This window comes from Pygoscelis adeliae, unplaced genomic scaffold, assembly GCF_000699105.1.
Source record: "Pygoscelis adeliae isolate BGI_AS28 unplaced genomic scaffold, ASM69910v1 Scaffold189, whole genome shotgun sequence".
Taxonomy (NCBI): domain Eukaryota; kingdom Metazoa; phylum Chordata; class Aves; order Sphenisciformes; family Spheniscidae; genus Pygoscelis; species Pygoscelis adeliae.
The window spans coordinates 183,251-196,265 of NW_008825543.1; the positions used below are offsets into that span (position 1 = coordinate 183,251).

A 13,015-nucleotide genomic window follows, 5' to 3' on the forward strand; every position below is an offset into this window, starting at 1 on the left:
AGACATAACTAAAAATGAGAAATCTTTATGTCCAGAGGGAGTGGCATTTGAATAGGTGTGAATGAAGAAGGAAATTACCAGAAATGTTGACAAAGAAAACCAAAACAAAGCAGAACAAAACAAGAAAAACAGTGGAAAGAATCAAGTTCTTCCAAGAAAACAATGAAATCGTCTAGAAGACAGGTAAAAAAGTTTAGTAGCAACATTAAGGCAGATTAGACAGTGTTTATATATGGCATTTAAGGTACTTAAAAAGCAAGAGAGACTTCATATGAAAAGTAAATGCCATGAGACTAAATAAAATGAACATTTACCAGCGTTTCTGACAGCTCTTCCAGTTGCATTTCTTTGTCACATTTTAGTTTAGTCATCTCTTCTACAGCACATGTAATGTAAAATTAATTGAACAGAAATAATTTTACATATTTAGCAGGCAGTATAAAGCACTTACCTCTTTGCAGTACCCAATTTTCAAAACTTGTTGGATTAAGTTAAAAAATTGTAAAGCTAAATTATAACTTAATCTAAACGTAGAGTTGAAAAAAATTATTCAGAAAGACATTAGGAAATACATATATCTGAAGATAAACTAATCATTCGCCTTAAATAAAATTCAGAGCCTATTATGTTTTCCACAATCGTGGCTTCAAATAAACTGTGGACTGTAAGAATGTTTACAAAAGAGTAATCTCCAAGTATTAATGAATCTGCATTTTTCCAGAAAAAAAATCTGGACTGCGGAAGATATTCACATGGATATGCTGAAAAAGGAAACCATTTATTAGTAACTTCAAAATGTTTTCTATGTGCATATTCACATTTACTGGTATTTTTTGCAAGTACTGGATGCCAAACTCATTTTTGCTCTGGAGTTCTCACAGGTCACATCTCACCTTGTTCTAGACAAGCATTAGCAGTTAACTTTGGAACACTTATCTTTAGATGCCCTCAATACATACAAGGACATCAAACTGTATTTCTCATCTATCATACCAGGACTAGAGACATATGCGGCACACTGGGAAAACAGTGTTAAAGATAGATCTCTTACTCTGGAGGCTAAGAAGCGCATATCTAGAAACCACAGGATATCAAAGCAATATTTAAAGCAAATCACTGTCAAAGTGATTCTACATCCAACATGGGGAGAGTGGTCTGCAGGAAAGCTTAACCCAGGTGTTTTGTCTCTGCTACAAGCTACAGAAGCCATTCCTGGAATGTACTGTTCAGCAGTCTAACACTACCTCTCAAACAGGTCTGCAGTGCTATCAGTCTTAACTGGAAGAGTGCAGAGACACCAAAATGACTTCCAGGAGAATCCATGCATGTATGGTCTTACTATTGGAGGTCTGCACAGCACTGCTGTTTGACTGTTGCCAGTTACAATAACTACCAAAGAAAAGGGAGTCAGATGAGTAAAAATAAATTTAAGCATTCCTGACAGATATAGGGTACTGTAAAACCATTTTTCCAATCAATAAGGACAGTCTATTTTCAGAAAACAGCAGAAAACATTTTTATTACTACCTAGCTTGTTTTCTTTCTTTCTACAAATCTTACCCAGTTCAGCAGACTTATTTCTGAGCTCCAAGGTAAGTAGCTTTGACTCATCTTCATGTTTCTCCAATCTAAGAACATGGTAATTAAAAAAAATTGTATAGTACAAAGCACTGCATTTGAAACTTAAAGGACAATAAGACAAAGTCTTGCCACAAGCATTTTAAGAACATTTGCCTTTCAACAGGTAGGTGATATATCTGCCTGCAACATGTATCAAATTTCACTTTTACAAACTTGGAACAGCAGACATAAAAGTAAACAAATATATACATACATAAACCTATATTTCTTAAAAACAGATTATGGAAGTCGGGGGGGGGAAGGAGGGCAAAAATTTGCTTTCTTATAGACCAATATCAACCAGCACAACTGAAAAAAATTACATTAAATTCTCCGCATTTAGACTACTGTGTCAAACAAAAGAATTTCCGCTTCATATCCCTTTGTTCTTGGATTTGTCATAGACTGCAACTACTTAGAAGACACCTTAATGCCACGTACCCAAAATACCTGTTTCTTAAAAAACTCAGCTGTGATAATGTATTAAAATACATATTTATTGCTCTGTTTTCGTTTTTAAAAAAGTTGATTTTAGTTGCTATCACGTTCTTTGACAAATACGTAATTTTTAAAACTACAGAAAACCTGAAATACATTAATAATAGGCATCGGCATTAAACAATACTATTATCACATACAGAAGAATATCTTCCTCATTAAATGTTCCATTAACAAAGGACTGTCAAATACTAAATGAGAATACTGCTCTCTTAATTAAGAGCTGCATCCACACAAAAATCAAACAGCACAACCGTCTTCAAGTGCTAATAATTCAAATAACCAGACAGGTGAAAGACTTCTAGAAAAAACACAAACAAAAGTTATTAGTGATCACAAAAAAATGTAACTACACCAGATCACATATGAAGTTTAGGTTTCATTCCCAGCAGCTTGGTAATATAGTATTTTACCTATAAGATCATTCTTTGAATTTAAACTGTTAAATTTACCTGTTTTGCTCTTTTTGCAGCAAGCTTTTCAAATTGGAAATAGAAGTCTCAAACTCTTCTCTCAAGGATGCATGCAAAGCCTTAGTTTTATTACATTCTTCCACTTGTGCTTCTTTTTCTCCAGTGACCTGAATTAATGCTTTCACTGCAGTCTGCAATTCGGTTTCTAAGCTCTTTTGAGTAACCTACAAAAAATTATATAATTTCTAAACGTGTTTTGCAACAAATGGATACAATTGTTTCATATCTAAAGTATCAGTAAATATTTATGCAATTACTCATCTAATCTATTTATACTGGAAAATTACAAGCAAGCTGTACCTCTGTTTTCTGCAATGAAACTTTGGCCTCTTCCAGTTCTGCCCTCAAGTGTTCTTGCTTGATCTGGGATTCCTTTAACATTTCTCCTTCATGTCCTAAGCAAAAAGATACATGCTTACATTTAAGAAAAACAGGATATTTCCTAAAAAATGCTTCTATTTTCTGTATTTATAGATAAATACATTCCTACAACTTAATCAAGTTACATAATGTATTCATGTCATTGTTAAGGAAAAAGCCTCCAAGATAATTATTCAACTTATTAAGTAACAGCAACCAAAATGTAAAATTACATATACTTATAAAATTTAACAAACTGCAGCCACTTACATGTATCTGGCATAAAAATGATACTAAAACCTTCCTCTCCATTGCCCAGGGAAGGGGAGGCTGAAAATTGCCCCAGTTCTAACGAACAAAGGTACTTGCATCATATACTATAAATATTTTGTAATATGAATGGCTTAAAAATACTGAAAATCAAATTCTGAAAATAAGTTTCCTCAGTGGCATCTGATTGTATGCTTGCAAAACTCAAGCAATGTATTTTCCCACTGCAATCTTCAAAAGCTCTCACTGCTTGACTCACCCTTAAAAAAGAACCCTTCAAAAATAGTTATACTTCCAATCCCAGTCAATCCTTTGCCTATTTGCAAGTAAGATTCCATTTAAAAGCTGTAACATTTTGGGGGGTTATTTGGCAAAGATGCGAAAATATGTCTTGTTGAACACAGAACAAAGCTACTATTTATGGACTACTGAACAAATATACTTTGAAGACCCTTCACTAACTTGATTTGAAACAGATCAATCCAGTAACCAGGAAAAACACTTTTATCTATTATTGTGCCATGTTTACTCTACAAGCCCAACTGAAGTGGGAAAAGTCTCCAGAACAGGAGCAGGGTTATACAGTGTCCTGGTAAAACTTACTTCTGTTACAGAAAAGGAATGACAGGGTATATGGCACCTTTACAGTAGCGTAACATGTTCACACTACAGTTTATTGAAGAGTAAAAGAAAAATCCCTCGCAATGAAGCTGTCATGTCAATACAAAAACAGGGTGTAGCCTAAGCCTAAAGAGAAAACCTTTGTTATTAAATAAGGGCCTAGATTTTATACATACGCAGATTACACTATCAGTCCTGATCCCACATCAGCGGCTTCTGTTCCAAACGAAAATACGGCCTGCAAGGCCCCAAAATTCTGCTGCTGACTAGTAACAGGGTAAAATTATCATGATCCTGTTTCCTATACTTCTATAACCAATTACATTTTAACATAGCAGAGAGAACTCTTACTTTTTGCTTCTACTAAGTCAGCAATCTTATTTTTGGATTCCTGCAACTGAGTCTTGATGTCTCTTATGGTATTATCTTTTTCATCACTCTGTATGGTAAGAACTGAAATCTAACAAAATTAAAATAATATCATAATGAAGTCTAAAAAAAGGACAGATTCTCATTTTCATTTGTGCACCATATATGATTGGCATACATAGTGCCGACATTCAAGTTAAATAAGGTGGTCGGTCTTAGCCAAATATTGATCAAGTCATATTACTCTGGATGAAAAAGCTCTTCAGTTCAAAATCAATACATGAATTCCAACAGACTAAAGATAGTGGAACATCACTAAAGTTAGCAGAATCTGACTTACATGAGGCTCCAGCTGTTATTTTTGTCCTTTTTACTGATGCCCAGAAACACTCCTTGCCCCTTTGCAATGTCACATCCATTCTCAGAGAAACCAACAACTCTTGACCTTCCCAGATACAGACTCCTGCTTACAAACTAAAAACTCTTATCACAATTAATTTCTTCAACTTAATCAGCCTTCCATCATGGCTACCTCATCACCACTACAAAAAAAACTACTCTAATCTCAGATTCCTAAACTCTCTTACCAGCCTGGGGTCTGATACGCATTATAATCCTTCTTCCCACCTTCCTTCTTACCAGATATGAACTACACCTTTCTTAACTACGAGGAGTGATGACTGCTTTACTAATTTTATGCTTCTGCACAAGCCACTTTTATAAAGGCAACTATATGTAGAGAACAGAAAGAGTATTCAGTGTTTACATGGTGCTTTTAAATCCTGTCACTAAGATGTCCCTTGTTACGATACAGCAGCCTAATTCACAATTTATTCCGAATAAATAACACAGAAGGAACAAACCACAAAAGGTCATTTGCAATATTAACTTCCATCCTTCCAAAATACATGTATTTTACAACCAAGCACTTTTAAAGTAATTATTTTCATTTGACATATCAGTAAGTCACAAAAGCAAAACAGAGTTCAAATATTAAAGAAACTGCAAATGTTTCAAAAATAAAGCTGTACATATTAGATTGTAAAACTGAGCAAACCTGCTTCTCCTTCATACTGACTTCCAGTTTGCATTCTTTTTCAAACTTGTCCACTTTTTCTGCTTCTTCTTTTACTTTTGAGATATAGTAATATCCAGAGTTAATATACTAGCTAAAATATACTCTAAGTTAAATACAATTTCCAGTTTAAGACTGCTTATAATTGTACAGCTGTACAATTTGTTTCCTAAAGAGTAATAGTTGAGCTCATGTTTGAAATTATTTTCTAATCAAATTAATTTTTGCGCCAGCTTTCCACAGAATTAGTCCATTATTCCATGTATCACTTAATAGTTGGTTATAAGAAACTAAGAAATGCACATGTAAAAACAAAACAGGCACATAGTAGCGTAAATAAAGCAAATATTTAACTAAAATTTCTGTAGCTATACACTAGTGCATTATCATTTAAATAAACCAACTACATAAAATAAGTAGTGACTGTACTTCACAGACAAAACTTAGACTTCGAGTGACTATTTGAAAAATAAAGTTCCAAATCTGACCCACTGGAAAAACAATAAAAGGGTCCAGGCATTTAATAGCAGGCAGCATGAATAAAAGAGGGTCCAGACTGTCACAGAGTTAACAGTTCACCATTCTAGCACTTTGTATCTTTCTGGCCTGAAACTGCATGCAATAGAATCCATGAAGCACAACATTGTTAAGCCTGCAGCATAAACAAAATAAACAGAATTCTCACATTTGAAACACATTTCCAATCTGGTGTTCCCTGCTTGCACACGAAGCTCTTCAAATGCCGTTATCATTCTCTAAAAATGAAATTCAATATATACATTCGTACAAAACTAAGTACTTTCAGTAATGAAGAATTATCTTTATGGCTTGTAAACAAACAGTATTACAAGCTTGTTCTTATTTGTAGGAGAAATTTTGTTAAAAACAAAATTCAGAGCATAAACATATTTTGAGTTAACAGAATGTTATAATTATTCGAAGTTGGAAGTTTAAGAATTTCTATACTCAAGACCTAAACAATTTCAAGGATTAAGTATTTTTATTGGTCCATGTTTGTAGATCCCTAACACGACAGAGGAGTTGTACTTTTCTTAATTGCTACAACAACCTATAATTAATATTTACCCGTTATACCAGGTACTCTCTGACTCTGCTTAATATCAAGTTCATCACTCCCAAACAATGATGCCTCACATTTCTCTATAATAAATATACTAGGGTCTTATCTTCCACACTGGAATAATTAATAACAAAAATATGATGAATTAATTTATTTGGCAAGTCTGCACTTCTTTTACAAATTAAAAAGGTAAAAACTCTCCTTAAGTCAGGGAATAGTCACACTTTATACTTCTTATTCTACACAAAATCACCAGTTTCCATAATGAATTTTGTTGTTCTGTGTCACACTCAAAACTGAAATTAACTTTCTTTGTTCATCTTTATTTTATATTGCACTTTACATTAGATTATCTAATAGAATAACCCTAATACACCTGACCCCAAAACCTGACCCCTAAGCAACCTGCTCTAGTTGACTCTGCTTTTAGCAGGGGAAGTTCTCCAGAGGATGCTTCCAACCTCAGCCATTCTGTGAATTGCCAGATAGGTGAAACAGAGTACAAAAAGACGACAGAAGTTAAGGCAGTCACCTAACACTAAGCCGATCGTACATATCACACAGATCATCGGGATCTGCATCCCAAACACTGATGCGTTTTATCCAATGAATGTGCCCTATACAATACAAAAATAATTCCTGAAAAGGGACTGAAAACCTGACTTCCTGCATCACACATGACAGTTCTAATTACTTTATGAGAGAACGTTATTTGTATGAATAGTATCTCAACATATGCACATAACTCAGATATCTCAACATATACATGTAACTTGGATCACATTTGAGCCTTTTAATAAGCTACGTCACTTACTTCAACATTGTTATTAAGTTCCACGTATAGTTGTCTTGTTTCTTCTCTTTCATGTTCATCTATCAAAGTAAGAATGAACCATCAAGTTGTCCTTTCGAAAAAGAATGCCAGCTGTCAAAGCCATTATGCTTAAACAGCATAATGAAATAAAAAAGGAACTATGGGCTCTTTTCTTATTTAAAAAAATAATTATGAAACAGGGTGCCAAAAGTTATATCATCTGGAGGAAATGTATATTCCATTGAAACATCAAGCAAGCTCAGCTTTTCAAATTTCTTTCCCAATCTCACTTTTTCCATGAATAGTGTAATTCTGGATCAATTTATATAGCTACATTAATTTTGAATTCGTTGAATATTAATGTATCAAAAGTGTTAGTGTTTTAAAAACTGTAATATAAGATTTAGCACTGAATTTCTTCCTATCAGCAGAGATACCCATGACCACAGAACAGTCATTATAGAATTGTAACGATACTCCATCTCTTTCATTTTTTCATTTTTGTAATTATTATTTTTCCTTAAGAAAACAATTATAGAAGAGAACAGTAAGAAACACAGCTATCAAAGAAGTACAGTACATCTATAGAGGTGTTTGTAGAAGCAAGGCTAAAAAGCAACAGACACTTCTTAAGTATCCGGGATCAAGTTAGTAAAATTTTAAAGATTATAATAACAATTCTGAATTTCAATAGAATAAAATCCCAAGTCAAGATTGTATTTTAAAACCTCAAGAATTTAAACTTTGTTAAGTTACCGAGCTGTCTTGGCTTGGTGAATTTAGTGAGAAGAATGCTAGTTACTCATAGTGTCTCAGGGTTTAGACCTTTTTTCCCCACAAATCTGTAACTGCTCCAAACAGGATAACGCCAACCCTCGAAATTTGTTAGAGAGAACTGGGAAAGGTAACTAGAGTAGATTCTACTGCCTAAACACAGGCATGAAGTGCCACCTCATATGTCTTAATATATTCAAGGTACCTGGATGGGACTGAAAAACGTCAATGGACTGACAAGACTTAAGGAGGCCGGCACTCCTCTGGAGTGGCTGCTAGTGGCTAATCAGGGCTGCTTACACTGCCTTAAACCTGTATCAGTGTTTAGACACATAAATAGCTCCCAGGCAGGTAACCTTTTAGCAAACAATCATACTGACTTCAGAAAACCTCTGGATTTAGAATTACAAAACATGCGTATTAGACCTATGACTTCGCTTCTAATTTCACTCTGATGCAGAGCCACATACAGTTTATCTCAACTGGAGAACGTATTTGGAACGGAATGATAGCTTTTTTCCTTCCTGAATTTAGAGAAAGCTAGAAGTACATTTACTTTCATAAATCAAAATTTAAATAGCATTTACATTTGGTGGACTTCTCTGTAAAGTGAGTACAGGTTTCCTTGAGCAGATTACACAGATGCCTTGAAGCGCTGTTTCTAAAAGAGGGAAAAAAATACCGTAACGTGTTGTCTCAGGAATGCATGGTACTTTGCATACCTAACTAGTAGCAATGTAAATGCCCTGATGACCTTTACAATTTAACAGCTATATGTAACTTCCCATACTAATACAGTTCTCAGCACAAAAACTAATTATTTTCACAAAAACATACCTGACTGTATTACTTACTCTTTCAAGAGATCTTTATTTTCACATATCTCATCTTCCAGTTTTAAGCTTAGTTTTTCATTTTCAAACTAATTTCATAGGGAACAAATACAAAAACACACTGTTATTGAAAGACAGGTTAGAAATATACTTTCACTTCTCAAATCTCACATGAAAAAGTAATTTTTTGCATCAGAAGACAGAAATCTGTTTTATCTGATATTACATGCTGCGCCATCTTTTTTTACAGCTTGCATGAAAGACATAACAATAAACAATAATTTACCAGCAACTGAAACACTTACAGGTATGTTATTCATACACACATTCGCACACTACATGTGCGCACCCTTTCTCAGAATAACCATTTTCTCAAGGCAAAAGTCAAACAATGAAAGATGATTCAGGTTACTAAAGCCAACGCAAACAAACAACAACAAAAAGGAAGGACCAATAAATTGTTTAAAACATGTATTTCAGTCACAAAGCTGTCCATCACTACCAGTGAGGTAAGAAACTGGGATAAAGCAGAGTGCACTACTTCCCGTATGAGCTGAATACAGAAATATGCACGAGCATACTTCACACATACCAGGATGATGAAAGCTTATTCAGTCTTTAACAGGTTTCTGCATACCCACAGTATGATGTGCATGTAAGTATTTCAAAGATGGAATGCACATTGTTAAAAAGAGGAAAACCATTTTTAAAAAACAAGATGTTACTTTTTCCTTTAATGAGGAAAGGAAAGTAAAGCCCTAGGTCATTGGTATCTAGCCAAATGGCTTCTTTGAAGTCATCACATTAACAGTTCAAAATTTCTTCAACCTCTGCAACATTCTTTAATTGTATGAGTAATATTTTCATACTAAATCAGGAAGAACTTTCTCTTTACTTTACATATTCAATGTATATTGTACAATACTGGCCTGCAATTCTTGAATGGCTTTACGCTGTGCTTCAATAATCTTTCTATTTTCTTGCAGTTTTTTTTCTTTCTGCTTTATTTCTGATTCTACAGTTAGTTTCCACTGCTTGATCTTCTCAGCCTCTTTGTAGAGTTTTGAATACAATTCATTCATTGTTTCTATATTCTATTAAAATAGGTTCCACAATTTAATCTCAAATGCTATTTAATTAATAACATTTTAGACACATTATTTATTTCTTAGAAATACCACAAGAGTAAATTTTTTTCCACAGATGGTGACACAAGCTTATATACGATCAGGAACCAAAGTTTAAATCTTTGTGCATCCACTGTGTATGTATCAACAGACATTACAGAACAAGTATGAGACACAAACACAAGTGAAAAATACCCCACTGCCTTCAGATATAGTGACATCGCTAAATAGATAGCCTTAAAGATACAGATAACTGCACTCCACCAAAAGTCAATAAAAGTTTTGCTAGAGTTATCAGTAGAGCCAAGATTCCTTCTGTTAGGTTGTTCACACCATTTCCCTCCTCCTCTTATTCTGACAGATACTGCCGAGTTAAGTAAAAGCAGCTTCAGAGATCTTGTCCAAGACTACCCGCGATATGTTTTTGCAGTTAACTCATACACAAAGCAGGAAGAAAACCCAACCAATCTTTAAAGCGCTGTACAATCAGCACTTGATCAATGGTTTAGTCAGGTAAGAGTAGTACAGTAGGCCACAAGGCAGTTCTGTAGTTTGTTTTAGGTATGATGTCACCTAATGCTATCCTTGTTTTGGCTGCATCATGATACCATTACAGTCCTGCCTGTACTCTAATAGCTGCTAGGGCTAAAGAAGTTTAGTCCTTGGGGATTTGAAAATCATTAGGAGGACTGCAAGAAATACATTCCATTTTGTTGCAGCAAACAGCATTTCATATCTGGGAAGCAAAGGAAGCTACCGCAAAAAAAAATTAGCTTTACTGAGCTATACTAAAGCAGAAAAACGTTGGTAAAGATGCTATGAGAAGAATCAAATGCTTGAGGAAACCACTCCGCTAAATTGTTTTACAGATAAAATAAAGCCAGACAAGGCAATTGGGATAATCTGCTTCAATTTTCCAAAGAATACTCTGACTTCAATCCTGCCTTTCAACAGACTATTCAGAACCAGTTTTAGAAAGATACTTAAGTGCCTAAATCTTATTCTGGTTAAAACTCCCAGGCTTCCCAGGCACTTTAAAAAAAAAAAAAAAAACAACAAGGTGATTTCCAAGTTTGGTTTTTTGGTTAATATTGAAAGGTTTATCTCCAGGCATGTTCCCTGAATAGTGCTTTAGGCGCTGTCTGGGGAACAAATTAAGAGGCCTTAAGAAATTAGATATGCAGAGTTTATACTTAGCTGACCTCTTCATCTACCTCAGAGCAAAGTTTTACTTGCTGTGAAATCGCATCTGAAATATGAAGAGATTTTGATCAATGTATTTCTAAAAAAATAACGACAGAATTGTATTTAACAGTGTTACAGCTATGAAATTGTTAAACTACTCATGAAAAATGTCAACAATACTAAAAGATTTTAAAAGATTTTAAAAGAATGTGCAAGGTAAATGCTTATTTTAGTCTTACCTGAATCAGTGATTTCACCACGGTTCGGTGTACTCATTACAAATGGCAAATTAAAATCATCATCTGGGCATTTATTAAAACCCTGCACAAATTTAAAAATTATTTTCTTATGGGTAGATTTGTAAAGAAGGATTATAAAACCTAGGAAAAAAAGTACAGCTAATGTGAAAGTAGTTCTCCATTAATAAATCAACTACCTACAATTTTCAAAGCCCAAGTTATTGGTAATGGCATTGGAACTCTCCTGCTGGCTTCTTACGTCCCAGGGGCTTTTCAAACTGTTGGTCTTTACTTGTAGTTTGCTTTATACACTACACTGTGGCCAAAGCAGAAGCTTTTGACAAGAACTTATTAGCTATGGCATGCCTGTACACAGCTGCATGGTAAAGGACTCATTAACCAAAATGATTTTTTTTCAAGTCCAGTATTTGATACTTATTTTTTGCTTTAATCCCAAGAGTACTGCTAAAACACATCTGATTATGTTTTAGCATGAAAATTTCATTTTACAAGGTGTTTTAAAAGTCATAGAAATTTGTCTTGTAAAAAGTGTAACTCATCCCCTGTCGGGATATCACATTTGAATCTAAACATATTTCATAAGGAGCCTCAACATGAAAAAATATTTTGTTGAATTCACGTAACTCGGAGTGTAGTGACGGAACATTTTCACTGCACACTTGATCTGGTAGGACCAATAAATCAAAGCCAGTAAGGGTAGCCAAACGGTGTACTTCCCACTTGCTATTCTGAATTACCCACATCAAACATGTATTTATCATCGGTGGTGTACAGTTAAAATACATAGCAGATGCTAGAGATTATTCTATTCGGGTTTGATAGAAAAAAGTAAAAGTCTTTGAAATGAAAACTTAAGATGTTACCCCCCAGCACCAGTCTTAACAGTTTGCAGAAAAAGGAGTTCAGCGCACCCGCTTTCACGCATACGTATGCATATGCTTTCCAGGACGGAGGTTCAGGATTTTGCCTGGGGACCACCCGGGAGGACCGCTCCCCGCTGTGTCCCCGTGGAAGGGCCCCTGCGCCCTTCCACCGCTCTCGCCCCGCCGCCCGCTCGTCAGCCGTCGCCTCCAGAGCAACACAAGGCAAGGCAGGCGGCAGCACCGTTTACCTGACACAGCCCCGCTGCCCGAGTGCTCGTCTGTGGTTTGACCGCAGACACCTGACCACCGCTCAGGCGCGGTGGCACAAACAATTTAAACGGTTTTTCTTTTTCCATGGCCTCGGAGAAAAAGGCGGGTCTCGCAGCCAACACCTCACGACGGGCACACTAACGCCCCGAACTCGCCGGCTGCTGAGGGAGAACAAAAAAGCGGGAAGCGAAAGCGCGCGATCCCGGCGGGAGGGGAGGCGGCGGGCGCGGCGCGCGCCGGGGCCGAGTACGATACTCAGGAGCGCGCGGTTCTGTTATAGCGCCGCATCGCCGCGGGGGTCGGCGTCGCCTAGTGCAGATCCCAGATCTCGCAGAGCAGGGAGGTCAGCCTGGGGTCCTTTGTTCTCCATGTCACCAGCACCTCCGCATGGGTGTGGTGGAGCGTGCGCAGTTCCGTGAGGCGCCCGATAAGGCGGGCGAAATGCTGGGGGTCTTCGGGGTGATGGATCTTCGAGTACTTGTAGAGGATGCCTAGGAGCGGCTCCTGCAGCTCTTCCACGTG

At 36.1% G+C, this 13,015-nt stretch overlaps 2 protein-coding genes across 2 annotated transcripts in view; both read right to left on the reverse strand.

Annotated features, from left to right (window-relative positions):
• SYCP1 (synaptonemal complex protein 1) overlaps positions 1-12,579 on the reverse strand; it is a 27,266-nt gene extending 14,687 nt beyond the window's left edge. Inside the window, exons 1-14 of the mRNA XM_009331913.1 lie at positions 12,472-12,579; positions 11,340-11,421; positions 11,118-11,164; positions 9,718-9,882; positions 8,810-8,877; positions 8,543-8,616; positions 7,182-7,240; positions 5,972-6,041; positions 5,269-5,342; positions 4,194-4,302; positions 2,892-2,986; positions 2,571-2,755; positions 1,561-1,628; positions 315-376 (exon numbers count right to left, since the gene is read on the reverse strand). Coding sequence (XP_009330188.1) covers positions 315-376; positions 1,561-1,628; positions 2,571-2,755; positions 2,892-2,986; positions 4,194-4,302; positions 5,269-5,342; positions 5,972-6,041; positions 7,182-7,240; positions 8,543-8,616; positions 8,810-8,877; positions 9,718-9,882; positions 11,118-11,164; positions 11,340-11,421; positions 12,472-12,579 — 1,266 coding nt within the window. The remainder of the gene's footprint in view (positions 1-314; positions 377-1,560; positions 1,629-2,570; positions 2,756-2,891; positions 2,987-4,193; positions 4,303-5,268; positions 5,343-5,971; positions 6,042-7,181; positions 7,241-8,542; positions 8,617-8,809; positions 8,878-9,717; positions 9,883-11,117; positions 11,165-11,339; positions 11,422-12,471) is intronic.
• A 223-nt stretch (positions 12,580-12,802) lies between these two features.
• The window catches only part of LOC103923541 (bile acid receptor-like), a 6,466-nt gene continuing 6,253 nt past the window's right edge, over positions 12,803-13,015 (reverse strand). Inside the window, exon 10 of the mRNA XM_009331914.1 lies at positions 12,803-13,015. This exon is cut by the window's right edge and continues 21 nt beyond it. Coding sequence (XP_009330189.1) covers positions 12,803-13,015 — 213 coding nt within the window.